Source organism: Tenrec ecaudatus, chromosome X, assembly GCF_050624435.1.
Source record: "Tenrec ecaudatus isolate mTenEca1 chromosome X, mTenEca1.hap1, whole genome shotgun sequence".
Classification (NCBI taxonomy): domain Eukaryota; kingdom Metazoa; phylum Chordata; class Mammalia; order Afrosoricida; family Tenrecidae; genus Tenrec; species Tenrec ecaudatus.
The window spans coordinates 55,240,838-55,268,343 of NC_134548.1; the positions used below are offsets into that span (position 1 = coordinate 55,240,838).

The following is a 27,506-nucleotide window of genomic DNA, read 5'->3' on the forward strand; positions in this document are numbered from 1 at the left end:
ATCTACATGTGACCTCTTCCCTGGGGGACGGAAAACAGAAAAGTGGGTGAAGGGAGACGTCGGACAGGACAAGATATGACAAAATAATAATTTATAAATTATCAAGGGTTCATGAGGGAGGAGGGAGTGGGGAGGGAGGGGAAAAATGAGGACCTGATGTTAGGGGCTTAAGTGGAGAGCAAATGTTTTGAGAATGATGAGGACAATGAATGTACAAATGTGTTTTACACAATTGATGTATGTATGGATTGTGATAAGAGTTGTATGAGCCCCTAATAAAACAATTTTTAAAAGTTATCAAAACCAAACAAAGAAAAGAAAGAAAGATGATTTTGAGGTCCATGGAGCATGGCTTGAGGATAGAATAGGTCGTTAAATGTGCAGGTGGGACCACACTGAGTATGGTTTGGAGGATGTATGGAGTGTGTTTTGGATTGTATGATAAGGGGGTAGGTGGTTTGGAAATGCTGTTTGGAGATCAATGTTGGGCGGATTCAAGGTTGGCGGAAGGTGGTTTGGGGAAATAACGGGGGCAGTGGAGGTTATGCATTCAAATGCTAACCAAAAAGTTGGCCATTTAAACCCTGCAAGTGGCTATAGAGCAGTTCTACTCCGTCGACAGGGCAGCTATGAGTCGGAATCAGCTCTACAGCAATGACTATGTTTCTTGTTTGTTTAGCGGAGTGTGGTGTATGGGTGCAGCGTCAGTATCCATGGAGAATGGATTGGAGGTACTGTTTGGAGGTCAATAGAGATTAATTTGGGGATACAATTTAAAGGCTGAAAGTCAGAAAATATTGTTGCTTCGAATACCATCTTGGTGTCCATGGAAGGTAATTTAAAGGTACAGCTTGGGGTCAATATCGTGTGCAGCCTTGAGGTCCATGGAGAGTGGTGGACATTTGAAGATGGCACGAGAGTAGCTAGGGGCGTTTGAAAGTGCGGTGGGTATTGGCTGTCAGACAGCAGTTTGAGGTAACGCTTGGGAGTCCATGGAGAGTGAGTCTAGGGGAAGAGCTCCAGTCTAATCACTAAGAAGGCGTGGCATTGTTGGGGGCTGGACCCAGGCTAGGAAAGGGGTGCTCCTGGGGTGCGCGCAGTTCGGTTCCTACCCTTAACCTGCTTGGAAGCCACCGAGAACGCGCGTGCGCACGCGGTCCTAGCTTGTTCGCTTTGGGAGCTCCCAAAGAGGGGGTGCGTGAGAGGGGTGGTGGTGGAAATCGAAGGCCTCGGCTTGCGCCTGCGCACTTCGCACCCACCGCTGCTGTGGTCTCGCGCCCCGCCCCTTTCACCCTTTCCACCGGCTCGCGCTCAGCCGCGGCGGAGGTGGTGCCGCCAGGAGGTCGGGAGCCCAGGGACTCCAGTTAAAGGCATGGGTGGGGTGGGGTGGGAGGGTGTTCACCCCCGGCTGTGGAGCTAGCGCTTCTCTCCCATCCTCCTCGTACCCTCTCTCTGCCCCCCGCCGCGCGCGCGCGCGCGGCCCAGGGGTAGGGCGCGGAGGGGAATCAGCGCGCGCCCGAGGACGAGCGAGAGACCGCGAAGGAGGGGCGCCCCCAACACCCCCACTCCCAGGCCTACACCATCCAAGCCTTCGCCGTGGGTTTGACGACCCTTGGTGAGTAACAACTCCAGCCCGGGGTGGAAGGGAGGGAGCAGGGTGGGGCGAGGGCCAGGGAAACGCTGATGGCAGACATACCTGTGTACCTGCGCGAGCGCACCCACCACCTCTGACCCAGTGTTCTCACGCTGGGACTCCTGCCTGACCGAACCTCAGTTGTTGTTGTTGTTGTTTTTAACCTCGAACCTTGGTTAGCCATTAGCCCAGGACCTGGTCATATTCTGGTTTAACGTACTCTTAACCCATTTTATCTTCTTAAACCCCAAACCCATCTGGACCTGGCCTCCGGATGCTTGCACCGACCCCACAGTCCTGTGTGACTTCGTACCATTTCTGAAGCTCATTGTGCCCAGTCCTGATGCCTAACACTGACCCCAGTTGCTGCCCGATGCTTGAGCTGTTTAGGGGTTTAGGGAAACCCCTGTCCAGTCTCTGTGCCCCTTCCTAGTGGTGTCCTATTCCATTGGCCTCTAACCTGATCCATTTCTGCCCAGATGTCTGACCTCTGTACTTTTACCCCCATCCCATCTCCTGACTCCCATCTCTGTCCTGGCTCACCACCATTGGAATGCCCCCCCTGCCTTCTGCCCAGTGTCTGCCCCCCAACCCTGTCCATTTTGCCCTTTCTGGCCCCATCCCGTTCTGTCTGGGTCTTTTCCTGTTACTAACCTTCAATCTGAACCTTCCTGCTTTCCTTGGCCACTGTCTTGCCCTGTCCTTTCTCATGTCTTCTGACTCCTGTTCTGTACTGCTCCTGATCCTGCCCTTCAGTTTTGTCCCCTTTTTCCCTTTGTCTCTGATCTGCCTCGAGCCTCCCTCAATCACATTCCGTGGCCAATGTCCTGTCTCATTCCCTGCCCTGCTTCTTAACCCCTAACCCCATCTTGACAAGATTCGGTCTTGTCTCCCTCATGCTTTCCTCATCTTGTCCCAACCTGGGGCCCCTGTGCTCCCCCTTTACCATGCCCTTCCACTCTGTTCAGCATTCCTAACTTCTTCACACCCACTTCCCATCCACTTAAGAAGAGGAGTTCCCTTATATCTGGCTCCTGAACGCAGGGGGTGTGGGGGAGTGGGGGGGGGTGTTTCCTTGTTCCCAGAACCTTAGCAGTACAGCCCAAGTATTGCTGTTCTTCAAAGGGCTGTGGACTTCCATTCTGCCTACCCCATGCCCAACAGTTGCTTAACAGAGTAACCCTGTGGGGCTGATGGGGTGTTTTGTATGTGAACTTCCCCTGACCCCGGGATCTCACACAGAGCTTGCATTTCTCTCTACCCCAGGAGGGTATGGAATGGTTCTTCTGTGCCTGCCTCCCTTCCTCAAGGATGAAAGAACACCTGAATTATTCAGTGGCTCTCTGGGAGTTCCGGGTCATGTTTCTAGCCTTGTAGGTGGGGGGCTGCCCAATGTTAGGGGGTGAGGGAGTATGTGGGGTAGGGGACCTTGGATATGTGTGAATCTTCCAGGACATCTCCCTTGGTCCTGGTTCTGTTATTTGTAAGCTCATCTTTCTTGGCCTGGGGGAAAAAAGTCCATTCTGGCTTCAGGGCTTGGTTGGGGAAAGGGTGGGAGCAGAAGTTTAACCCCAACTCCTTCTCTCTTGGCAGTAATCACCATCAGTCTCTGTGCTGGTCTATCCCACCTCTGTGGGGTGGGTCTGTGTGTGTGTGTGTGTGTGTGTGTGTGTGTGTGTGTGTGTGTGTGTGTGGTGGGGGGGCAGCCACTGGATGTTAGAATGAGGTCCATCAGGTAGTAATTAAAACAACAACAATATTAATATGAGGATTCCGTGCTGTGTGAATCTGCTGGATTCTGAAGATGGACAAGGAGGATTTGGATGGTGAGGGAGTAATGTGTTACTCAGTTACATTTTGTTCCTGTCTTTCTCATGGGAAATCCTGTATTTCTCACAGTGAGCATTTGCATAATGATGACTATCAGACCCATTTCACTGATCCCCAAATGGCCGTCCTACCTATTAAGAACAATCCCACACACCTCCACAGGCATTCCTCACTGTCCTGTTAGGTCTTCGCTCAGACAGTGAAAAATCCCAAGTTATCTGAAAGTATTTGGTTTCTACATTTTACAAAGTAGGTAGAGCGGGATAAGGATAAGGAGTCTAACTCAAAAATATATCCCAATGAATCCTTTCCTAAGATGCAGTTGTGTTTTAAGGCTTGGCAGAGCGAAGGAGAGAGCTGCGATTCTGGGTTTGCTGGGTGATAACGAAAGCTCAGTGTGTGCAATACCAACTGTCTCTCAGCTAGGTCTCTCCATCCACTCAATTGCCAGATTTGAATAGTGGGAGGGAGTTCAGCCAAGTTATCGGAATGTATGGGGGTCTAGTGTTTTCTTCTTCGAGGAGTAGGGAGAGGTTGGTTAAGCAATGCGAGAGAGAACACAAGTAGGAATGGTTACTCATGTCTGAGTAACAAGTATGGCGAGCGGGAAGGGCAAGGGACACCACACCGTCTCAAAAATGTATCCAAATCCGGCTGCTTCCTGCTTCTTAAGAATGCGTTTGCACAAGCTATCTGAGGGAAAATAGCTCTCTTTCAAGTTGATCTGGTGAGGCCTCAAAAAGAAAAATGTATCTGAATGTAGCCAGCCGAGAGATTCCTGGGTTCACACAGGGCGGAGTACTTGTCATTGAAACTACCACCAAGTACTGAGTTCTCCCCGTGTGCCAGGCCCTGCCCTATATAAGTGCTAAACATGAACACACCGGATGCTTCATCTCCATTCTTAAAATGAGGACATTGAGGCACAGAAAGAGTACTCAACTTGTCTGAACAGTCACCCAGCCAGTCTCTAGCGGGAGCTTGATTGAATCCCACCACTTTGTAACCAAGTAGGGTTATCTGAGGCTCAGGACCTGGCTAGGGTGGGACCTGTATGTTGCCCCGCCTTCCAGGCTGTGAAATCATGGAACAGGCAGTGATGTGGGTGGGTGCCCCTGCCCCGCCTGCATGCCTGGCCCCAAATGTTCGGTTACCTGCTCTCCTCCAGCCTCTGCAGGAGCTCATCTCTGTGTAAGTTTATTATTTGACTATTAACAGTCATTAATGGCATACCTTGGTGGCTGAGTAGGGCATGTGTGTGGCTATTAATGGCAAGGTCAACAGTTCAAGTCCACCAGGCATACTGTGGGAGAAGGAAGAGGCTTTCTGTTCCTGTGAAGACTTGCAGCTCGGAGACCAGAGGAAGCAACTGTCCTCTGTCCTGGAGCCATGTTAAGGGTCAGAATCCCCGAGATGGCAGCGGGTGGGTGGGTGACGGCATAGTGTGAGTTTCCTTGGACTTTGAGATGCTTTCCAAAGTGACTTTGGCTACTCTTATAGGCCCCTTTTACCCATTTTACAGATACAGGAACCCGCAGCCTGGAGAGTGAACCTGCATTGCCAGACACTTCTCTTGTCCTTCTTGGCTCGGGTTTTGTAAACATCTCTCTTGCCAACAGAGTCTGGAGCTGAGAGGAAACTCCCCACTAACACCTAATTGCCCACCTAGGAGTCAGTCTCCACCGGCCCAGCAGTGCAGGAAGGAAAAGGGGAGGGTTGGGGGTGGATGAAAGGGCCCTTTGTGTCCCTTGCTGGAAACCTCAGCCCAGGAAGAAAGGTGGACAGAATGGTAGGAGGCGCCCATGTGGAGGGAGCTTAGAGCTCAGGCCTAAGTCTGGCCCACCCTCCAAGGGAGGAGGGAGTTGGCCCCACTCTGATCTTTCACATAATGGCATGGACTAACTGCAGGGGCCTGGGTGGGGCCTAGGTCCCGAGGTCACAGAGCAGATGGTCCCAAATCTAGCACCAGACACAGGTGTGTGCTGCAGCAGGCCTAGAGCCCAGGTGGTGCTGGGAAGCAGGGCTGTGGGGGCGGTGAGAAATTCCTCCCTTGTAGGCACTCAGAGCCAATTTCCTGATCTGGCATGAAGTTAACTCCTGGTCAGGAGGACCTGGGGGAAGACCCCTAACCTGGATATGGAAAAGCCTGAGCCCTTTCCCCTTTCTTGCTGGAGTAGCCGGGTTGCCTCCACCCCAGAGCCCAGCCCCCTGTCCCTCTGCGTTCTGATGCTATCTGTTTTTATGTCCCTCTGATCTGAATCTGTCCTGGTCACCTTCCCAAGCATCAGCTCCCATGTCTATAAAATTCCATGAAGGGCCTGGGTCTGTGTCATCCAGCTTCATAGGGACCAAACCAAAACCAAACCCACTGCCATCGGGTTGATTCCGACTCATAGTGACCCTATAGGACAGCGTAGAACTGTCCCATAGGGTTTCTGAATCTATCAATTTTTATAGGAGCAGACAGCCTGATCTTTCTCCTGAGGTCATAATGGTGAAAACTAATAAGTAAACACACTGCCACCGACTTGGTTCTGCCGCACGTCCACCGTATAGGACAGGGTAGAACTGCCTCTGGCTTTTCGAGACTGTAACTCTTTAGAGGAGTGGAAATCCTTCTTTCTCCCTAGAAGCGGCTGGAGGTTTTGAACTGCTGATCTTGCAGTTCACAGCCCATTGCGTAACCATTAAAGCGCATCCAAGTGTTTTCGTAGAGTGTAAATTGTAGTCAGTTTACTGTGTGGTTTCTTCAGGAGCCACAGAAAGTGAGAGCATCTTAAGACTTGGCTTCACCTTAAAAAGGTCAACCTCTGTCCTTAGCTTGGGGAACAGTCCCTCTGCTGAGAGGGGAATTGCCCCATGACCTTCCACCGCCCTTGCCTTGCCCTGAAGGAAAGTGTAGGGGCCTCAGGAATGCTATATGCACTGCCAAGAACCACAAACTCCATTCATACTCAAGGTCACCCATGTGCTTCTCAACTCCTCAGCTCTCCGTCTCTCTGCTCCTCGTGGGTGGGCACTACCTGCTCTTTGGGGAACTGGGGTCGTTGGAGAGGTAGTTCCACTCCCATAACCCTGAGCCCTCCGTGCCCAGTTCTCTTGTCCCCCCTGGAGCCCTGGGGTGCAGTAGGCCAGTGGCCGGCTGCTAAAGGAAGATCAGTGGTTCAGACCCACAAGGCCTCTACTCCAGAAAATGTGCCAGTCTGCTTGCATAAGGATGACACCATTGCAAACCCTCAGAGACAGTTCTACTCTGTTCTAGAGGGCCCCTGTGGTTCTGAATCCACTCAATGACCATGGCTTTTGATCTCCCAGCTAGATGTATCGGGATATACAGGGAGTTCCAGGTGCCCGTCTTAGCCGTGCTGGGCACCCTGAGGAGACATGGCCCCAGAGATGGCCTTAGCCAAGGTGGCAGGCAGGGAAGGGTTAAAGGGTGTGTGGGCTGGCCCAGTCCCAGGCCAGGTAGGCTGGGCTGGTCCCTAGTGGGAGGCGGCTGAGGTATCCAGCAGGCACTGCTACTAGCCACCACCAGCTGAGCCAAGACGGGGACCTGAGAGGACGATTTGCTTGAGGGACCTGAGGCCCCTACAGCACCCCTCTGGTAGTGGTGAGCATTGGGCACTATGGGTAGTGGGGCGGTGGGGCTTGGGCAATCTGGGTGGGGTCAGCTGAAGTTCCCAGCAAGTCAACACCGCAGAGGAGGAGGGGGTCAGGTGCAGGGAGGAGTAGCTTGAACCCTAAATGTCTGATCTCCTTGTCTGGCTTGAAGCCAGTTTTTGGTCAGAAGTGGACGAGGGAGGATAAGGAAAGGTCTGGGCAGGACTCCAGGGCTAGAAGCATGAGTCCCCCTGCTCCACTCCCACCTTCTCTACTTCCTCTTCTCCGCTCCTAGCCCAGGGCCCAGACCCCCTGGAGAGCCCAGCCTGGCCTATTGGTAAACTATTTCCAGGCACCTGCCTGTCTGCCCGCCTGCCTGCTCCGCCCGTATTTGTTCACGTAAGTGTGGAGGAAGGGGGGTAGCTGTGAGACGGTGTGGCATAGTCCCTGACATTGTGGATTTGTGTTTGCTCCAGTGGTGGCAGGGTGTGGCAAGGGGGTCCCATTGAGGGTGGGTGCCACCCAGGTGAGGTGTCTTGGTTGTAAACAATTATTACAGCCAGGAATTTCTTTCTCAGCTATGGTGTCAGAAGGACAGACCTGAAAAACCTGCTGGGCCCGCTTCTGGGTGTGTGTGTGGGGGGGTGTCCTCTGCGGCTCTCTTACTGTAGCCCATCCCTGGGATGGGACAGGGCCAGAAGGTCACCAATGAGGAAGATCCAGGGGCTAGCATGGGTGTGTGTTTGAGGAGGGGGTTGCTAGGATCCCCCACTTCTCACTATCTCTGGGTGGGGAGCAGGCAGGCTGGGCGCCTTTTGGGCGCCTTTGGTAGGGCAGGTGGCAGGTGAGAGGAGGTCAAGGTTTAACAGCTGTATGCGGAGGTGTGGGGCGTTGACCCTGTATCTGGCCTGCCCAGTGACCCTGTGATTCAGCTCTTAGCTATGTCCCTGAGGTCAGATTGGCAGGGTGGAGTGGGGGTTCCTGTCTGAGCCCTGTGTTGACGTCCAGGGTGCCCTGAACTAGCTGGAGAGAAAAGCTTCAGACAGACCCTGGATTGCAGGACCAATCCTGGCGAACAGGCCTATTGGGGCGGAGTCGAAAGCCTCTCAAATGCAAACGAGGGCTGGAGAATTGGGAGATTCAGGAGCCCAGGAGCAAAGAGGGCTGGGCTGGTGCCTCCAGGAAGCACAGTTGTGCTGGGAAATATTTTTTTTTTCTGAGTCAGAATGCCCCTGTGCAGTACATGCTGGTACGTGGATTTGCAAAAAGGCTTCAGGAACTCACTGTTACCCCTAATGTTGAAAACAAAAATCACTCTTTCAAAGCAGGGGTGCAGACACATTGGCGTGTGTTTAAAAGGACTGCAGAGAAACCACTGGGCCTTGCAAGGCAGCCTGTATAGATGGGGAAGAACCTTGAACCCTCACCTCCTTGGTTGCCTGGCCACCATGTCATGACTAACGTTACATTCTCAGTCCATGGAATCGGCCCTCTGTGGATCCCTGAGGTCAAGCCAGTTGCCTGCCGCAGAGGTCAGGCCCGTTGCTGGGGAGGTGACGTAACCCGGCTACACAGCCGAGGGCTGTTCAGGATGTACAGGGAGGGAGCAAACTCCAGAGGTGGTGACACAAACAGGACTGGCAGCCCAACAGAGCATCGGAGGCAGAGGATGGGACCAGAAGGGGTTGGTTTGTTATCTTCAGTTGTGGCTCTTGGCTCTCACAAATCCCAGTAGAGTATGTCCCCTAAGATAGGGCTGGAGGGGCCAATGAAAATGATCTTTCTGCTGTACCAGGACTGTGCTGGGACAGGTCTGCACACCCACAGAACTGGGCTTGAGCCCTAGCTCTGCCGCCTCTTCATTCGTTTATTTGATCATTTCTTCATTCAGCTGGCAGACATTGACTGGGCACCTGCTCTGTAGTGCAGCAGCGCTCAATGTGCTGGAGATGCTGAAGAAAACAGGACAGTTGTGTTTCCTGTCCTTGGGGATACATGGGGAAGGCACCTAAGCCCAAGAATGACAAGTGAGAACCATGGGTTGGGGTGGGAAGAGCACTCCAGCCAATAACCACAGCCTGAGCCTGCGGGACCTGGGAATTGATTAGGAAGTTGGCGGGTCCTGAACGGCTCTCGTGAGGGAAAGTGCTGGGCCAGCAGAGAGGGGCCTCGGTGTGTGGTCTTGGGTAAGTTATTTTATTACTCTGTGCATTACTCTCACCTTTACACCAAGGTCATAATCATCAGAGAACTATACCATCACAGGATGGTTGTGAAGATGAAATGTGGCCCAGTAGTGTAGTCCTCTTGCCCTTGGTAGCATAGTGGTTACATGTTGGGCCACGATCCACAAGGTCAGCAGTTCAAAGCCACCAGCTGCTCCATAGGAGAAAGATAAGGCTTTCTACTCCCTTAAAGAATTACAGGCTTGGAAACCAACAAAGGCAGTTCTATCCTCTCCTATGGGTTTGCGCTAAGTCGGCATCGACTTGACGGCAATGAGTGGTGGTGTGGTTTAAAAAAAAAAAGACAAAAACATTAGGTCAGTAAGAACTGACTTTGAAGGCACCCAGAACGAACCACAACAACAGTGGTGTCATGGGCTTGTAGTCACAAGGCTGGAGGTTCAAACCTACCAGCTGCTCTGAGGCTTTTTGAGCCTGTAAAGGTTTACAGCCTTTGAAACCCACAGGGGCAGTTGTACTCTGCTCTATAGGGTCCTTCTCAGTTCGATGGCATTGGGTGATAGGTGGTGTCGAACTGTGCCAGGTATCGGGTACACTGGAGCTTAGTACATGCGCTATTGTTACAGTTGGTTACATCTGTCCCCATTAATTCTCCCTCCCCAGGCAAAACTCCTGGTTGGCTGTGGCCCATGGGCCTCTGAGGAGGCGTCATAAGTCTGCCAAGCTCCCCGTTTGCTGTGCTCCCACTCAATGGGAAGGGACTCAAGGTACCAGGGCCAACACCATTCTGGGGTGACCCTGCTGTGTCCAGACATTGAAACAAATTCTGAGGGCAGATCAAGTAGGCGAGTGGGCCGTAATGCTCCCCACTGTCCCAGGCGGGGTGTGGGAAGACGGGTGGGGACGGGGACGGGGACAGGCTCTCCTGTAATGTGTTTCCTTAATGGCTCCTGCGCTTCATTGCCAGGACTTGTCCAGCCAGCGGCCACAGACTCTTGACAGCACCAGGATGGAAGTCAAAGGTCAGCTGATCAGCTTTCCCACCTGCACTGCCCTAGGTCGGTGGCTGATTTCCCCCTCCGTCTGTCACCTCCGCTGTGCTGAGCCACTACCTGCCTGATGAGGAACGGAGTTTCCTACCCCACCCCACCCTGCGCTGCTCCAGGAGGCTCAGACTGCCCCGCTGACCTTTGCTTTCTCTGTGTCCAGCTGCCCTGTTTGGAGAGGCTGCCCCCCAGGTGAAGTCGGAGCGTCTACGGGGACTGCTTGACCGGCAGCGAGTCCTACAGGAGACCCTGAACCTGAAATTGCAGGAGCTCCGGAAAGTGTGTCTCCAGGAGGCGGTGAGGTTTGGCCCCAGGGCTGGAGGGAGCTGGGGAGCCCTCGGTAGACAGGCTGGGGTAGCGACTGTAGATTCCCTCATCACAGCTCAGCCTAGAGATCTTAGAATCAGTAGTGGAGCTCCCCCCACACCCAATTCCTTGTCTACAGTCCTGAAATTCAAAACCCTCAATAACAAAAAAGTTCTTCCCAAAATGTGGCAGCCAAACCTGACCTGACACAGAGGGATTTATAGTTTCTGTTTACCTGTCTCAGTGCCAATGGCCACGCAGTTTGGCAGACAGAACGATGCGGTGTGGGCTTTCAGTGAAGGACACTGGAGGTACAGTGGTTAATGAGCCAGCTGCTAAGCCCAAGGTTGGTGGTTCCAACCTGCCAGCCCCTCTGAGGAGAAAGAGCTGGCGGTCTGCCTCCATAAAGGGTACAGCCTTGGAAATCCTGTGGGCCAATTCTACTCTGGTTAGGTGTGAATGCCCCAAGTAATGACTCGGCTCCGAGCATGCGGCCCCATACCCTAGTAGAGGTGTTACGTAATGACAATATGTAGGCTGTGTTGCCTTTGTCAACATTTTTGGATTCCAAACCAAATCTCTGCATCCTCCTCATCCCCACTGTCCCAGAGATGTGGACCATTAAGGGGCAGAGTCTCCACTGCATGGGGGTTATTAGTGGGAGCAGGAAGAGAACAAACAGGTGCTAAACAGGGCCAGGCCCCTAGGAGGCTCTCTGCAAATGTGGGGGGGGGTGTCACTACTGCTTCACCCCTTCCCTCAGCTAACCCTTGGTAGTCTCTGATTCTTGCCCCCTACCCAGGAGCTAACTGGCCAGCTTCCCCCTGAGTGTCCCCTGGAACCTGGTGAGCGGCCCCAGTTGGTCCGAAGGAGGCCCCCTGCAGCCCGCACCTACCCTCCCTCGCACCCCAACCCAGCACGCCATGCTTTGTGCTCCGCTGAGGTGAGCAGACTTGGAGAACAAGGTGGTATGGAGGGAGGGGGACAGGTATAGAGGAAGAGGAGCCAGGAGACCAACCACAGTCCCAGTTCCAGGGGGTTTGAGTCCAGGGCAGGGAGAGGCTAAGATAAGAAAAAAAAAGGAAGGTAAACAAGCGGCCATCTAGCTCAGAAGCAACAAAGCCCACATGGAAGAAGCATACTAGCCTGTGCGATCACGAGGTGTCAAAGGGATCAGGCATCATCAGAACAAAAAAATCCTATCATAATGAATGAGGTGGGGAGTGCAGAGTGGAGACTCAAAGCCCATTTGTAGGCCACTGGACATCCCCTTACAGAAGGGTCTCGGGGAGGAGACGAGCCAGTCAGGGTGCGATGTAGCAACGATGAAACATACAACTTTCCTCTAGTTCCTAAATACTTCCTCCCCCTCCCCCACTATCATTGATCCCAATTCTACCTTACAAATCTGGCTAGACCAGAGGATGTACACTGGTACAGATAGGAACTGGAAACACAGGGAATCCAGGACAGATGATCCCTTCAGGATCAGTGGTGTGAGTGGCGATACTGGGAGGGTAGAAGGAGGGTGGGATGGAAAGGGGGAACCAATTACAAGGATCTACATGTGACCTCCTCCCTGGGGGATGGACAACAGAAAAGTGGGTGAAGGGAGACGTCGGACAGGGCAAGATTTGACAAAATAATAATTTATAAATGATTAAGGATTGATAAGGGAGGTGGAGGGGGGAGAGAGGGGGAAAAATGAGCAGGTGCCAGGGGCTTAGGTAGAGAACAAATGATAAGAGTTGTATGAGCCCCTAATAAAACAATTTTTAAAAGATAAGAAAGAAAAGGGGTTGAGCGAGGTGGGTTTCGGGTGCAAGGGGGTACAGCGGTCCCTAAGGGAAGATAGAGGAGCAAGACCCAAGATAGTGCCTGCTTTTAGGCCTGATAAATGCCACCCCCAAGGCGAAGCTGACTCCCAACTCAGTCAGGATAGGCCTCCCACCCCGAGGAAGATTGGTTGGCCTAGCCCTAATTAAGACAGGCCCTGTGCCCAGAGGATGAATCCACTTCTCAGAGCTGGGCACAACGAGAGCTTCACCCTAGAAAGCACAGGCCCCACTCACCTCCAGTCTCGGATTGTCCTGGGGTTTGACTATTTACAACATTTGGTCCTGCCCCACCCATTTTGGATGGACCCCGCAGGAGCTGGCTCTTGAGGCTCTGGAACGCGAGGTGTCAGTGCAGCAGCAGATTGCAGCAGCTGCCCGCCGCCTGGCCTTGGCCCCTGAGCTGAGTGGTGAGCAGCGCCGGCGCAGGCGCCAGGTCCAGGCAGATGCACTGCGGAGACTACATGAGCTGGAGGAGCAGCTCAGGGATGTCCGGGCCTGCCTTGGCCTCCCAGTGCTCCCGCCACCCCAGCCACTGCCGCTGTCCACGGGGACAGTTATCACCACCCAGGGACTTTGCCTGGGCACGCGCCTCACTCAACTCAGCCAAGGTGAGCCAGGTCCCATCATCTCACCTGTGAAAGTGGGAGAGGGGGCCCAGTGAATGGACACTGGTTAACGTACTGGGAAGGGTGGGCGGGGCGAAGACAGGGAGCTGGACAGAACTTGAAGGGGCCCATCCAGTAAGAAGAGTGGAGATCAGTTGGCTCATGGGAAGGGTGGTGCCATTGTGAACTGGCCAGTAGATGGGAGAAGAGTGAGGAATCAAGTGCATGGTGGCTTTGGATAGCCGCAAAGGTGAATTCTTGGGGTTGAGGAGGAGGTACGTCCAGAAGGGGCAGTTCAGCAAGGCCTATCCGATAGCATAAGGGGATGGTAGCCAGGCCTTGGATTGTTAGGCCTGGTTCTCCCCCTTCTTATCTGTAGAGGACGTAGTTCTGCACTCAGAGAGCAGCTCCCTCTCAGAGTCTGGGGCCAGCCATGATAATGGTGAGGAGTCCTTCCCCCAGGCGCGCCCCCAACCCCTTCCTATGCTCTCTGACCCACTCCTAGATGATCACCCCTTCTGTTCCACTTAGACCTCTTTAGCCCATTTTCCTGCGGGTCCCCCATCTTTTTAGCGTTGTCCCACCCTTGTTCCCTTAGTTCCAGTCCCTACCCAACAGCTTCTCCCCTCTGCTTGCTGCCTGCCTCCTCCTTTAGCCCTCTTAGCAGTCCCAGATCTTTGCCCCTTCCCTACTTCCTTAGTCCCTCCTCTTTGCTTTGCACCCCCCCCCCACCTGCCCTGCTTCCTTTCACTGACTTCTCCCCTCCTATTCAGAGGAGCCCCATGGGAGCTGTTTCCCTCTGGCTGAGCGCCCTTCACCACCCAAGGCCTGGGACCAGCTGCGGGCAGTATCTGGGGGCAGCCCTGAGCGACGAGCCCCTTGGAAACCACCCCCACCCGATCTTTATGGGGATCTGAAGAGCCGACGGAACTCGGTGGCCAGCCCCACCAGGTGAGGGCGAGGTCCTGCATCCTTTCTTCCTCCTGAGTCAGAAATGGAATGCTGAGCTTGGGCGGGGCCGGAGGGCATGCTGGTGCGCATGGTCTCTAACCTGGGCCCTGGACTGGGCCTGCCTGTCTCTGCTTAGCCCCACACGCTCACTGCCCAGGAGTGCCTCGAGCTTTGAGGGGCGAAGTGTGCCTGCCACCCCTGTCCTCTCCCGGGGCGCTGGCCCCCAGCTCTGCAAGTAAGGAGACTCTGAGGGTGGCTTTGAGACTGAGAGGAGGGTATCGTTTAGTTTTAACTGGGAGGGTTAGGAAAAAGTATCATCAAAGGGTGGGAGACTATGGAGGGTGGGCTTTGAAAGGCAAAGAGGAGTTATCTTGGTCCAGAAGAAGGGGTGGGGACTTGGAGCGGATAGTTCTGTGCATTCAGGACAAGTAAGCTCTCTTCTCTCAATTTGTGCCTCCATATGTGTGAAATGGGCATAAGAATTTCAGCCTCTGAAAGATGTTGTAGGCCCCAAAGTTATGGTTAATTGTTACAGTCCACTGTCTGCCAGACTTCTCATGCACCGAGTCGGTTTCTGGCAGTGAAGAAGCAAGTCTCCTCTGTCTTTGTGGAGCTTACTGCCTGTGAACAAGAATGGCTGGGCACGATGGTTGGGGTGGTGCTTACACACTGCAGGACCGAAAGCTGGGGGAGGCTTGCTTCAGACTTCATTAGGGAGCAAGGAGAGGGAGCTCCAGTGGCAAAGGATTAGGAGTCAGATGTGTTCGGAGCAGCCTCCCAGTGGGGCCTCTATGCACCTAGTCTATCCTCTCCAGCCCTAGGCAAGCATAGTCTCTGGGGACTAAGGGCCTCAGCCTCCCTCCCCCTTGCCTCCCTTCCCCTCTCCCCTAACCCCCAACTCTAGACCAGACCCTTGCTGCCCCTTGGCTTGCCGGGTCCCAGACACTGCATCTGCACCAGCTCTAATCCTGGGCCCACCTTGGAGATGTGGAAGGGAAGGCTCAGATCCGAAGGAGAAGGCCTGGGGATGGGGGGACGCTCAGCCCATTGCTTAATTTTTATTATTATAATTTTGCCGACGCTATTCCATTGCTCCCACTTCTACGCCCCCCAGACCCGAAGGCCTCCATTCTCGCCAATGGTCTGGCAGCCAGGACTCCCAGATGGGCTTCCCCCGGGCAGACCCGGCCTCCGACCACGTCTCCGACCACGCCTCCCTCTTCGCAGCTCGCACCCGCCGCAGCAACAGCTCCGAGGCGCTGCTCGTGGATCGAGCAGCTGGTGGGGGAGCTAGCTCCCCCCCTGCTCCTCCGCACCCCCCTGCTGCTGGCCCCCCAGTCTGTAAGAGCAGTGAAGTACTGTACGAGCACCCCCAACCAGTCCCTGCCTTCTCCTCTCGCACAGCTGGCCCGCCAGACCCTCCTCGGGCTGCCAGGCCCAGCTCAGCTGCGCCTGCCTCCCGCGGCGTCCCCAGGCACCCTCCTGTGTGTGACTTCCTCTTGGACTATTCCCTGGAACGGGGCCTGCCCCGAGGTAGTGGTGGGCCAGGCTGGGGGGAGCTGCTACCTGCCGTCGAGGTCCCAGGAGCCCTTTCCCGCCGGGAGGGGCCCCTTGCCATGCTCCCGGGCTCACCACCTGTGTATGCAGCTGATGGCAGCAGCCCCCTCCTCCGCAGCAAGGATCCCCAGGCCCGTGCTACCCGCACCAAGCCCTGTGGCCTGCCTCTGGATGCCTCTGAGGGTTTGGAGGGGCATCCAGCCCCTCTACTGTGGATGCCCCCTCCCACCCGAAACCCCCTGGCTGGTGAGCGCAGCGGTCACAAGAACCTTGCACTGGAGGGGCTGCGGGACTGGTACATCCGGAACTCGGGCCTGGCTGCCGGGCCTCAGCGCCGGCCTGCGATCCCCCACATGGGCTCATCACACCAACCCTTCCTTCATGCCCGCTGCTATGAGGTGGGCCAGGTGCTGTACGGGACCCCCAGCCAGGCACCGCTCCCGCATTCCAGGAGTTTCACAGCGCCCCCTGTCTCCAGCAGGTATGGGGGGTGCTTTTACTGATGGGTAGGGGGCTCTCGAGGCAGATGGCAAGGGTCTCCAGGCCAGGAAGCAGCTCGTCAGGGCACAAGCGTTGATGATGTAGACCACAGGGAACAGCCACAGCTGTTGGGGGCCTGCGGTAGTCCACAGGGTTCTGGTGAAGGCACACTTGGGGCGCTAGAAGCTTTCGTACTTTACCCAGTGGAATCATTTTCATGGTGTAACAACCAGTGCATGTCAGCTGAAAATGAGTCATGAAGCCAGGGTACTGGGGGGGAAGGGGCAACCTGTGCCCCCACTTTCTCTTGCCCTCTTTTCTATGCCCCATGCTTGGGAGCCCGGAGGTACCCTGTCCTGCTCCTGCCTCCACCTCTTTAACGAGCTTCTTTCCCTTTCTGTCTGTGTCGTGTCTGTCTTTTTCTCGCTTCTCCATCTTCTTCAACCTATCCTCCGGATTCCTGCTACCCCTTCTAAAGATACTCTGCGGACTTCCTGTACCCCCCGGAGCTGAGCACTCGTTTAAGTGACCTGACGTTAGAGGGGGAGCAGTCCTCCGCTTCTGACTCCCAGACCCCAGGGACACTGGTCTGATCTGCTAGGCCCCTTGCCAACCTGGGCACAGCTGCCTCCTGGGGAGCACACGGCTGGCCTCACTGGGACCTGAGAGGGCCTAGGACAGTGTCTGGCGCCCTTTCTCTCACACTGTGCTGGGGGCTGGGGGACCTCAGCTAGCTGAAAAGGGGGGGTGATATAATGGGGTCTCAACGCCCCTCCTCCATTTGTTTACAGTTGTGATTTAGGTGTTCACTGGCTTCCCCAACACTAGACCTTTTATAACAGAGAAACTGAGCTCTTGTCCTAATTGGCTTCATTCCTGTCCCCTGGTCCAGTCAGGAACCCCTTTCATGAAACAGGCCATATAGGGTCTTGGTGCTGTTCTGGGCAGCCAGGAGGGTCCGATGTGAACAAAACTTCCATCCTCAACATTCCACTCCACCCTCTGGCAGGCCTTAGAGAGGTGGACTCTCTACCTACACTTTTGAAGAGCTGAAGTCTGGGTGGGGAGATTAGGTTCATTTCTCCAAGCCCAGGGGTGGTGCCCAAAGGGGCCCTTGTCTGCACCCACTGCCTCTGCCCACAGAGCAATATGGCCCAGCTTTTGGTGGTAGCCCCTACCCTGACTCTTCAATCAGGAGGCCCCTGAGGAAGGGGAAGGGCAGGATATTCCTAGGGTATGTTGTATGCGGTGGTGGTGGTATACTACAGTGGTTCAACCTGGCATCTGGTAAATGCTAGTAAAATCCTCAGGTGACATCTGGCTATGGGCCACGTCACACTTTTCCTGGCTTTCCTTCCACCCACTTTGTAAACAAATCCACACAAGCTGTGTTTTCTATGACACCTGTCTGACTTTCTGGAGCTGGGGGGGTGGGGGTGGCGTCCCACTACCCCCTTTATCTGGTGTTAAAACTTTTTTTTTGTACCAGTGGATCTGGGCCCAAGACACTACCCACACTGGAAGGGGATTTCTATAATAAATGTATGAACTGACTACTCTGTCTGTCCTGCCTTGGGGGCCACTCATTTCTCTCAGACCAGATAGCTTCTGATTTTAAAACAGCCTGTAGTGACCTTGTCTGCTCGGGCTTCACTTGCTTGTGGTAGGATGCTTCATTGCCTTTTTGCCCAGCTTCCTAGCCAACCCGAGAAGAACCCTTAGTCAAGAAAATGACAGTAAACACTTCCTGCCTCAACTACTACATGCTGTACTGCTTCTGCAGGGGTGCTAGGTGTCAGGAAGGGCCTCGGAGATCATCCCTTCAGCCCATGTTTAATTGGACCGACCCAGTCAAGAAGCATTTTTCAGAAGTTAGCAAGACCACATCTGTCTATTGAAACGCCCAAGGCCCTACCCAGGAGGCTGAAATTGGCTTGAGATGCAACAGCCTTTATTGTAGCAACACTGATATATATGCCCCATTTCTGGAGGGCCTTCCCCCACATCCCACCCCTTACCACTGTGAAACTTGTTCCGGGGAGTGACGGTCCCTAAGGAGAGCTGGAAGAAGGTAAGTGGTGAGGGTTGGGGTCACCCTGGACCAAGGATTCAACAAGGATAGGATGCCTGAGCCTAGCATCCAGGTGGGGGCGGCAGGGGACACCTGGGTCTTGGGTTCAAGATTTGGCAATGCCTTGACCTGGATCCAGAGCTGAGGTAGGGTCTGGAGAAGCCTTGGTCCCGGGATCAAGATATGCTCGTATTTAGTCTCAGCTCCCAGCTTGGGGGCCAGGAGGGGGAAAGGTGGGTTTCAGATAGGGATTAGGGGAGTTCCTCCAGGTCCTGAGTTGCAGGCTGACTCTGGTCTTCAAGCTCCCATTTTAGTGGCTCTGGCCGGGGCTCAGGTTCAAGGCGGAAGGAATGTACTGGTTCTACAGGGCTGGGTGTGAGGGATACGCCAGCTTGGGACCCAGGGTTGGGGGGATGCCAATGCCCTGCTTTCTGGACCGGGAGAGGGCTTTGGGCCCCAGGTTCTGGCCAGGGTATGTGGTCCGGGATACAGGTCCCTAGGATCCAGCCTCCTGCTCTTGTCCCAGCGCCTCTAGTAGCAGCCCCATTGGCGTCCGCTTGAGACCAATGCTCTCCATGTTGTTCTCAAGCTTGCTCTTGAGGTTGCGCAGGCGCAGTGAAGCGTGCACCAGGATCACTGTAGGTGGTACGGAGAGGAGTGGGATCAGTAATGGGGCCGAGGAGGCAGGTCAGCTTGTAACCAATCAGGGGCCCAAAGAAGAAGTGTGGTGGTAAAGTGGGCGGGACAGGAGACACTGGTAACTAAGACGTGGCAAGCGGAAAGCACTTAGCAACAGGAATGAGTCCCTGGGAGTAGAGAGAGAGAGAGAGAGAAGGGTGTTCCCTGAGAAGAGGGAGCAATGCCAGAGAAGGTTCTTTGCAAAGGGGCGTGCCCAGGCCCCAGAACAACAGCAGGGCGGGCCTGGCACCATGCGCATGCGCTGGCTCTTTCCCGGTCCATCCCAGGGTAGTGGAGACTCACGAAGCACTGGCCCCGCGATGCCGACCAGGAAGGTGCAAGCGCCTCCCACTGCCCAGAGAACGAAGAGGCCGGTGGCAAGCACTGCGGCCAGGCAGGCGGCAGGGTGGCTGCGACGGCAGCGGCGCATGGCCGCGCGGGTCTCAGCTGCCCACACCAGCACGCCCAACGCCACCGCTACCACCAGCGCGCCTAGGAGCATGTGCAGCGGGCGCATGTACCTGCGGGGACAAGGGAACAGAGCTAGCCTGGCACGCAGATGGGACCACCATCCGCCCAACCTCAAGTCCCCTTTCTCCAAGCCCTCTAGCCCCTGGACCACCCCCCCGTTTTATGTCAAGCCTACAGTCCCATTTTTTCTTAATGTTCCTCGCTTCAGGCCCTGCCATCCCCATCCTGGGATCCCAGTCCTCTCCTGGCCTCTCCTTCCAGGCTCCACTGAGAATCCACATACTACCCAATCATAGGCCCCACCTTGCCCACATGAGCCACCCTGAAGACAGCACTGGCTAAGCCCCTTCCTCCAGGCCCCCTCCCAACCTGTCCCCAAGTTACTCCTTTGGAGCCAGCCCCTGCAAATCCCTCTTCAAAACCCTGTCTTCTTTTTCTAGGTCCTTAAGGGGACCCCCCCCACCCCCCCACCCCCCCACCCCCCCCCACCCCCCCACCCCCCCACCCCCCCCCCCACCCCCCCGCCTTCCAGGGGGAAGCCCCTGCTCTAATCCTTGCCTCCCTACCGCCAGGTTCCCATTTCCCTGTGTATATCCTCCCATCAATCACCGCTAGAGCTCCTTTCAGGCCTTCAGCCCTCCTCGGGATTTCCAGCAATGCCAAGTCCCTGCCCCAGGTTCTTCATCCCTCTCCAGTCTCTGCGCTTCCAGCCTTGAGTCTGTCCTTTGGCTTCAAGTTCCCCAACAGGTAACCTCTCCCTACACATTCCTGTTGGAGAAAAGGTCCCTTCCAAGCCCAGATCCCCCTCAAATTCATCCCCCCAAACCTTTCAATGTTGCCACATCCCTGTCTCTTTCCAGAGCCCTGCAAACCAAGCAAATTCAACCTGGTTTCCAGTCAGTTCTGACTCTTAGCAACCCTATCAAATAGAAAAGACTTAGTACTACTGCCCTAGAGGATTCCCAAGGGTGCAACTCTTACTGGAGGCGGACTATCACACCCCTCTCCCACAGAGAACTGCTGGGATCGACACGCTGACCTTCCGGCCAGCAGCGGAGTACTCAAGTACTGGGCCACCGGGGCTCCTTCCTAGGTTCTCCAGGGCCATCTTAATAACGCACTATGATTCAAAACCGCTAAGCACCTCCACCCTCTGCAGCTACTTCCATAGCCCCCTCTCTGGCCCTGCTTATCCTCTCAGGGCCCCCTCCGAGCCCTCCATCACCTTCAGCCCCAGGCTTGCTCCATCTTCCCCTAAGATGCCCCTTCACTCAAGCTTTCTTTAAGTAGGCTGGTCCTCTCCAAGTAAACCCCCAGATGTGTCAGAGTAGAGCTAGTATTCCAATGGTTGATACCACCCCACCCCACCCCCAGTAGATTGCTAGACTTTTCTTCCTACACACCTCTAGATGGACTCAAACCTCCAATCTTTTGGTTAACAAACAAGCCCAGCCCCTTAATTTTACACCACTCAGGAACTCCCCACCCCCTAATCAGGTTCCATCCCCCATGGTGTTTCCTTAACCTGGTTCCACGGCTTCCAGTCTCCCTTTCCACTATCCTCCCAGCTCCACTTCAGGCCTTCCTTCCATCGCCACTGGATTTGCCCTCCAGGCCTTCCATCCAACTCAGAGTCCCCCACCTAGTCCTCACTGAGCCTCCCCCGTCTCAGCCCTGCGCACTTCCTCACTCACCCAGCCAGAGCGAGACCGAAGCCCAGGCATATTAAGTAGTTGCTTTGGTAATAGAGGAGGTTGTTGATGACACGGTGGCACCATCGCTGCGGATCGCCCAGATCTGGGGCCGCTAAACGCGCTGAGCCCAGAACAAAGTCTTCTAGGGGACGTAGCGGTGGCAGCCGCACCTCCGACATCCTGCAGCTCACTGTTGCTGGACCAAACAGGCGCTTGAACTACAACACCCGGTACACCTCGCGCCACCTTAAGGGACACGGAGATAAAAATCTTGACTTGGCTACTCCAACCCCTTAAATGGACTGCGCAGAGATGGCAATGCACGTGACCGGAAATGCAAATGAAACGCAGAGCTGTGGAGCCGCTGAGGTTTCTGGGAAATCAAGCCTCCGCCACTGGAGGGTGGGGGCCAAGGAGGGAAGTTCCCACACTCACTGCTAGGGAGGGGAGGAGACGACGGGGACGGGGGGGGGGGGCGCGGGGGGGCGTACAAGGAGGGCTCCCAGATATAAGACCACTGGTGGTGCCAAGAGGACGCTTGACCCCTTTCTGGGCTACTCCCTCAGGGTGCTTTCAGCCACTTCTCGCAGCCCCTCTCACCTCAGATCCAGTCATAAATGCCATTAAGTACACTTGATTTTTATAGGAGCCTAGGAGGGACAGTAGCTAAAGTGCTTGGCTGCCAACCTCTAGCTGAGTGGTTCCAACCCACCGGTCCATCCTATAGGAGAAAGATGTAGTCCACTTCTGTGAAGAATTGGAGCCTTGGAAACCCCACCAGTCAGCTTCCATGGCAGTGCTCTTTTGGTTGTTGGTGTTTTTGTTTTGTTTTTATTTACATTCATCACACCCACCAGAGATTCTTTCCTGGAGGTCTTCTTTAATCCCTCCGGGTCCCTGGAGGTTTATTCCAGGCTTGGAGCCTGGGGAATAGGCTGTCTCCCTGGCCTGAGCCTGCAGGCATGTGGTCAGGAATTAGTGCTTCACTGTTTACAGACATCTCGCTCTACTGAATGGAAATTGAACCCCTCCCCCCATTAAAGCTTGCTGGCTGTGGCTTCTACATCAACCCTTCCCCAAAGGCACAGCTATGCAAAGTGCTCTTGCAGGTCACTAACATAGCCCCCCAAGGTCCTCAAAAGTCATCGTCATCACAGATGTCAAGGTAAACATCAAAAGCCTCCCTGTTGCAGTTTCCATCCGGAGTGAAGACGTATTTGTGGAAGGTCCCGTCGACACAAATGGCTAGAAGGGGAAGAGGAACGGTACAACTTTAGGCTGTCAGTCACACACGCCAATCCTTTCCCAGGGGTCTGCCTCCATGCCCCTTCCCTTACTGCTCATGGAGCTGAACCACACATTCCAGTTCTCTCAGGTTCCCCAGGACCCTTGAATTCTCGCAGCTTCAACTCTGCCCATGCAGTGCCTCCAACAAGGTGCTAATTTCACTCACCAATGACAGAGTTGACGTTCTTGGAAGTATTTCGTCCAAAGGCGCAGATGCAGGCAGACTCTGCAGGCACCGTGAAGCTTGCCAGGCTCCATTGAGAGTCCACGTACTGCCCAATCATAGGTCCCACCTTGCCCACACGAGCCAGCCTGCAGACAGCACTGGCTAAGCCCAGGTGTGGTACATGGGGAGGATGGTGACAAGGCAGGGGGGTGGGGAGGATAGGGTGTACTCACGCTGAGCGGCGGTTGAGGCGGGTATCCTTGAGAGCAAAGATATGGACCGTGCCCTTATCGCTGGAGGCGCAGAGGAAGGAGGAGTCATGGCTGAAGTTGATGCTGGAAGAGAGACCCACCAAGTAATGTTCATCTAGAACGGGCCGTGGGGTCACCAGTTCACCCTCCGTATCCTGTGCTCACCAGTAAAGGGTGGCAGGGTCCGTGCCTCGGCGCAGTTCCACCAGTTTCTCTTTGGACTGTGTGTCAAAAAGACGGATAAGGGTGCCCTTCTGGGAGGCGGAGGCCACCACAGTGCCTGGCTGGTTCAGGGACACGCAGGCTATATCACTCTGATGCGCGTTGATGGTAAACGGAGCAGACGAAGTACCAGGTTTTGTGCTGGCCAAGTCCTGGGATCAGAAGGGGCGCTTGGGCATTGGCAGTGGGGTGGGGAAGAGAGAGCCAGCTCACCCATTTACCCACTGGTCAGCTCACCACAAGCTGCAGACTCCCGCACTTGTGTCCCGGGAACACCAAGAGTTGTTTCTCCAGGCTGGGGCAGAGGTCACAGAGCCCTAGGTTGTGGAGGTGAAGGGGGTGGGGGCTGGTTAAGGGGACTCCTGCAGCTGGGCATTGAGACAGACACAGTCTGTAGAGCAGCGGTTCTCAACCTGGGGGTCACGACCCTTTCAGAAAACACATATTCCTGATGGTCTTAGGAACTGAGACACCGCACCTCTATCCGTCTCCAGCCGGGTCCTCCCACATGCAGATAAGACCACATATGAGTACCCATAATTTAATTTGTCATTAGAAATAAATAGTTCACAATAATTACATATGGCTTTTGTGATTCATCACTATGCTTTAATCATGTTCAATTTGTAACAATGAAAATACATCCTGCCTATCAGATATTTACATGACAGTGATGAAGTAGCAACGACAATCATGTGATGGTTGGGGTCACCACCACACAAGGAATGGTCGGAAAGGGTGGCGGCATGTGGAAGGTGGAGAACCACTGCTGTCGAGAATGGACAGAGCTGCACAAGGTGAGACTGATCCATATGACATGACCCACATGACACACGGAACCCTCAGGCCTGGGCCTCAGCAGTGTGCCCATCCTTTCTCTCTTCATCTGTGTCCTCGGCCTATCCGCTACCCCTCACCCTTACACCTCAGTAACCGGCTCCTCACCCTTGGGGTTGTCCCGGGTGTCAAACTCAAAGAGCTTCCGGGGATTGTCAGGGAAGGAGTACACGTAGATGCGGTTCCTCAGCACGATCACGATCCTGTGGAAATCGCGTGATTTGAGCATGGGTTGGCATGAGGAGAGCCCCTGTTATAGGGGACTTCTGACCCGTTCGTACCACCTCCCTCACTCTGCAACAGGCTCACTTGTCATGGCGCATGCGCACAGCCAGGACTGGCTTGGTGAAGGTGAACTCCAGCACCAGCTTATCCTTGGAGTCCTTGCCTTCTCGGGCATCGTCCCAGATCAGCACTGCTGTGCAGGTGGGTAGGTTGTTGGCGGCCAAGGTTTGGGAGGAGGGAAAGCCCTGGTAACAGAGAAGCCACCCCGACTCCCCAGGGGACTTCAACGCACGGGTTGAGCTTTCCATTAAACATCCAATGCGAGGCTCACACACGAGGGCCCTTGTGAACGTGATCCCTGAGAGAACCCTGAGAGAACAGTTCTACCCATTTCCAAAGGAAGAAACCAAGGCCGGAAGGAGGAGTGTCGGGTCCAGGATGGCAAGGACCCCCATCTCCTCCTCCTCAGCAACCGGGGGGGGGGGGGGACGACTTACAGAACACTTTCTGTAGCCAGGGCCCCAGTCCCTACCGCACCCACCCAGGCGCTTTTTGTGAGGGCAGCGAGGCCTCAGAGACTCAACGAGGGTGATTCTTGTCATGTCCCAGGAAGATCAACAAGAAAGACCCTTTTGAAAAGATGGTGTTTGAGACTCAAAGCAAGGGAGTGTTGGTGGGCGGCTCCACGATTTTGAAACCTATTACTTGTATGGCCTTGGCCCAGTCACTTAATCTCTCTGGGCCTCAGTTTCCTCATATATTAAAATGGAGCTATCGCTACTTCCCACCGTATGGAATGGACGATGAGTTAACCGATACACAGTGCTAGAACATTACTAGGCTCATGGTAAGGGCGACATAGATAAGGGCACAGCACTTTAGCATTTGCTAAATGAAAACAAAAGACCAAGCTTCATGAGCTGCAGGCCTCCCTGTGTGGTGACTGAGGGACACGGACCCTGTCCTATACCAGTGCCTGCAGGGACCTTTGGGAGGCCAGGGAATGTGGACTAAGGGCAGAACAAGGGCGCTTACCTGAAATCTCTGAGAACTTGGGACTGCTACCGCCGCCTACCAGGGCCAGCAGATTGGAACGGTGTAGCATCTCCACCAGGCCCATGCTGCCTACCTGCTCATGGTCTGGATAGGGACCAGGGTGTCAGTGGCGGTGGGAGCCAATGCCCAGCCCATCCTTTCTGCCTGTTGCCCCTCCCTCGAACCACTCACCCAGATGCCCCTTCTCCATCAATGGCTCCACATTGTAGATACGCACGCCAGTCTCCATGGCACAGCAAAAACAGCCTACGGGGTGAGAGGAGCCCAGACTGCCTCAGAGGATGGGGGAGCTGGTGACCTCTGTCCTTCCTACCCTCCCTCCTTCCCACAGGGAGTGGACCCAGTTGCTTTAGAAGATGCAGGGAGGTGGGGAGGGGGGAGACAGTGGTCTCTCCCCAAAGGATGCGGGCACAAGCCTTTCTCACTCTGGTCTTGGTTGAAACGAAGGCTGGTCACTCCTCGAAGTGGTTGCTGAGTCATGGTCCAAGATTTTTCTCCTGGACACAAATGGGGTTGGGTAGGATTATGGAGAGTTTTGGCGTCTCCCTTCAAATCTCAAGACTCTGTTCCCCCAGCTGACCTCCTTGACGTTGAGCCCACCCTGCTTAGCCACTGACCTCAGTCAGATGGCATAGAAGATAAAAACAGGGGGAAGTACTGTGGTCTCTGTTATTAGCTCCCCAAACCCCTAACAGTATGACCAGGGACCACTCTACCTCATCTTAGATCTACCCTGACCTGGACGGCCCCCATCTCCTCCTTACATTCCGGCTCCACTCCCCGCCCCCACATCTGGCTCATTGTCAGGAAGCAAATGATAGGGCCTACTCCAGGACTAGCCTGGCAATTGTGTCCAACCTTGCTTGGAAACACCCCTCCCACCGCACGGTCTCCGCACTAAGACTAGCACGTAGTTCCACCTGTCAATAGGGGATAAGAAATTTACCTCTTCCTGAACCTCCTTGACCTGCTCTGAATATAAACTATGGGTGATCTACCACTCACAGCAACCCCCCTCCTCGAAATTCCCCTCTTCCTTGAACTGCCTTGACCTGCCCCTAAGATGTACTCTGGGTAATGTACCACTCAGAGCAAGAAGTGGTGGGAGGGAACTGCCACTCCCTCGTGTGCTTTCGACTCTATCTCAAAGTCTTCCCCAGCCCCTTCAAACTATCACGTCTCCTTGAACCATGCTGATTTTTGCTCAACCGGGGTCAATCAGGGCATTCCCTCCCAGCCTCTGATGCCCTGCAGATTTTACTTGAAGATTCCCTTATCAGGCCCAATTCCCCACCCTTCCTTAGGCTCTGCTGTTCCAACAAGAACAGACCTGTCCCTACCCTTCCCCAGACCCTTACCCTTCTTTCAAAAGCCCTCCTTTGGGCACCTTTCCCCTTTCAGACCCTTGCTAGGACCCCCTAGCACCTACACAACCTGGGATACCTCCATTTGCCAAGACCTCTTGTGTTCAAGACCTCCCTACTCCATCATCCCTTGAAACTCCCCTCTCCCCAAAGACTCTTCAGGACACATGTCCCTTGCCCTCACCTTCTACAACTCAAGGCCACTTAATCTCCTCCTTTCCACTGCACCCTCTCATGAGCACCTCTCTCCCCAAGGCGTACTCTTTGGATAGCACCACCTTCTAAGACCCCTTTTGTAGACCCCCACCTCCACCTGACAAAATCGCATTCTGAGAGCCTAACTCAGGATGCTTCACCCGTGCCCGCAAGACCCCTGTCCAAGTGTGCCCGCTTACTCCTTCCAACTGCAGAACCAACCCCAGATCTCTATGCTAGACGTGCCCCGCTCCTAATCCATCAAAAGCCCTGTCAAAGACCCATATGTCCACCCCAGATTCCAACCAGTTCTGGCCACGTGCTAGAGCTCCCCGCCGCCGGCACTGACCTTGTCTCCCGCGTCCCGGATCCCGGTTCTACTCGGTGCCGCCCGCGGCCCGGCTTACTGAACTCCAGGGCCCTAGCGCCCGGCTTCGGTGTTTACATCAGATCTTTCTTCCGGGGAGGCGGTGACCGGAAATGAGTCATCCAGGCCGGAAAATCAAATTCTACCCTTGCAGCCCAGTGCCCTTGTTTTTGCAGCACCGCGAGCACTGGCCTGGTTCTCTGAGGCGGGAGGAGGTCGGATGGGGCACCGGAGGCGAAAGAGGCTCCGCCAAGGCATGGTTGTCTGAGGCATGAATAAGGGATCATTCCCCCCCCCCCAACCAAACTCGCTGCCATCCAGTCCCTTCGGACCCTGGCGACGTGAGATCGCGGGCAAAGGGCCGGGCCTGCAGCTCCGCCGGAGGCAGTCCTAGCCGGTCCCTAGCCCGCAGGCTTCTGGACTTTCGCTTTCTTTTTGTCCTCCCCACTCTCACCTTATCTACAAAACAATGAATAGCTTTTTGTTGTTAAGAAATGCAAATGTTTAGTTTGCAAGGGGAAAAGTGGCCCCATATTAGTAGTACCTTTTCATTTTGAGAAACTTGTAAGAAGTGATTAAAAGACATCATT

At 54.7% G+C, this 27,506-nt stretch overlaps 3 protein-coding genes across 7 annotated transcripts; 1 reads left to right on the top strand and 2 right to left on the bottom strand.

Moving 5' to 3' along the window:
* The first annotated feature begins 1,320 nt into the window (after positions 1 to 1,320).
* On the top strand, positions 1,321 to 17,586 carry CCDC120 (coiled-coil domain containing 120). 3 transcript variants are annotated; one of them, XM_075539002.1, is made up of 10 exons: positions 1,322 to 1,615; positions 9,913 to 10,016; positions 10,217 to 10,271; positions 10,459 to 10,592; positions 11,404 to 11,544; positions 12,753 to 13,047; positions 13,424 to 13,486; positions 13,818 to 13,995; positions 14,132 to 14,230; positions 15,110 to 17,586. In XM_075539002.1, exons 3-10 carry the CDS (start codon positions 10,259 to 10,261, stop codon positions 16,053 to 16,055), a joined length of 1,869 nt encoding a protein of 622 aa, XP_075395117.1. In that variant the 5' UTR covers positions 1,322 to 1,615; positions 9,913 to 10,016; positions 10,217 to 10,258; the 3' UTR covers positions 16,056 to 17,586. The 3 variants fall into 3 exon arrangements, with proteins under 3 accessions (XP_075395119.1, XP_075395118.1, XP_075395117.1); XM_075539004.1 differs by lacking the exon at positions 14,132 to 14,230 and having other exon boundaries at positions 1,321 to 1,615; XM_075539003.1 differs by lacking the exon at positions 13,424 to 13,486 and having other exon boundaries at positions 1,321 to 1,615.
* A 380-nt stretch (positions 17,587 to 17,966) lies between these two features.
* On the bottom strand, positions 17,967 to 21,259 carry PRAF2 (PRA1 domain family member 2). Its single transcript, XM_075538761.1, has 3 exons — positions 20,947 to 21,259; positions 19,085 to 19,302; positions 17,967 to 18,739 (listed from the first exon to the last, which is right to left on the bottom strand). Exons 1-3 carry the CDS (start codon positions 21,123 to 21,125, stop codon positions 18,600 to 18,602), a joined length of 537 nt encoding a protein of 178 aa, XP_075394876.1. The 5' UTR covers positions 21,126 to 21,259; the 3' UTR covers positions 17,967 to 18,599.
* A 135-nt stretch (positions 21,260 to 21,394) lies between these two features.
* On the bottom strand, positions 21,395 to 27,013 carry WDR45 (WD repeat domain 45). 3 transcript variants are annotated; one of them, XM_075538760.1, is made up of 11 exons: positions 26,899 to 27,013; positions 25,416 to 25,487; positions 25,162 to 25,236; positions 24,970 to 25,074; positions 24,019 to 24,124; positions 23,818 to 23,912; positions 23,110 to 23,189; positions 22,816 to 23,024; positions 22,633 to 22,734; positions 22,400 to 22,545; positions 21,395 to 22,191 (listed from the first exon to the last, which is right to left on the bottom strand). In XM_075538760.1, the coding sequence occupies exons 2-11, from the start codon at positions 25,468 to 25,470 to the stop codon at positions 22,082 to 22,084; spliced, it is 1,083 nt and encodes a 360-aa protein (XP_075394875.1). In that variant the 5' UTR covers positions 25,471 to 25,487; positions 26,899 to 27,013; the 3' UTR covers positions 21,395 to 22,081. The 3 variants fall into 3 exon arrangements, with proteins under 3 accessions (XP_075394875.1, XP_075394873.1, XP_075394874.1); XM_075538758.1 differs by having other exon boundaries at positions 24,019 to 24,127; XM_075538759.1 differs by lacking the exon at positions 26,899 to 27,013 and adding an exon at positions 26,856 to 26,884 and having other exon boundaries at positions 24,019 to 24,127.
* Positions 27,014 to 27,506: the final 493 nt, after the last annotated feature.

What these genes read in the sequence shown, in the direction of transcription:
- WDR45 (XM_075538758.1), bottom strand. Translation starts at nt 25,470, where the DNA reads ATGACTCAGCAACCACTTCGAGGAGTGACCAGCCTTCGTTTCAACCAA. An exon ending in GCGGGAGTCTGCAGCTTGTG is followed by an intron (nt 23,025 to 23,109) that starts GTGAGCTGACCA and finishes TTCTGATCCCAG; the next exon opens with GACTTGGCCAGCACAAAACC. An exon ending in GACCCTGCCACCCTTTACTG is followed by an intron (nt 22,735 to 22,815) that starts GTGAGCACAGGA and finishes TCTCTCTTCCAG; the next exon opens with CATCAACTTCAGCCATGACT.
- CCDC120 (XM_075539002.1), top strand. An exon ending in ATGCTTTGTGCTCCGCTGAG is followed by an intron (nt 11,545 to 12,752) that starts GTGAGCAGACTT and finishes TGGACCCCGCAG; the next exon opens with GAGCTGGCTCTTGAGGCTCT. An exon ending in TCGGTGGCCAGCCCCACCAG is followed by an intron (nt 13,996 to 14,131) that starts GTGAGGGCGAGG and finishes GTCTCTGCTTAG; the next exon opens with CCCCACACGCTCACTGCCCA.
- PRAF2 (XM_075538761.1), bottom strand. Translation starts at nt 21,125, where the DNA reads ATGTCGGAGGTGCGGCTGCCACCGCTACGTCCCCTAGAAGACTTTGTT. An exon ending in TTCGGTCTCGCTCTGGCTGG is followed by an intron (nt 19,303 to 20,946) that starts GTGAGTGAGGAA and finishes TTGTCCCCGCAG; the next exon opens with GTACATGCGCCCGCTGCACA. An exon ending in CATCGCGGGGCCAGTGCTTC is followed by an intron (nt 18,740 to 19,084) that starts GTGAGTCTCCAC and finishes TACCACCTACAG; the next exon opens with TGATCCTGGTGCACGCTTCA.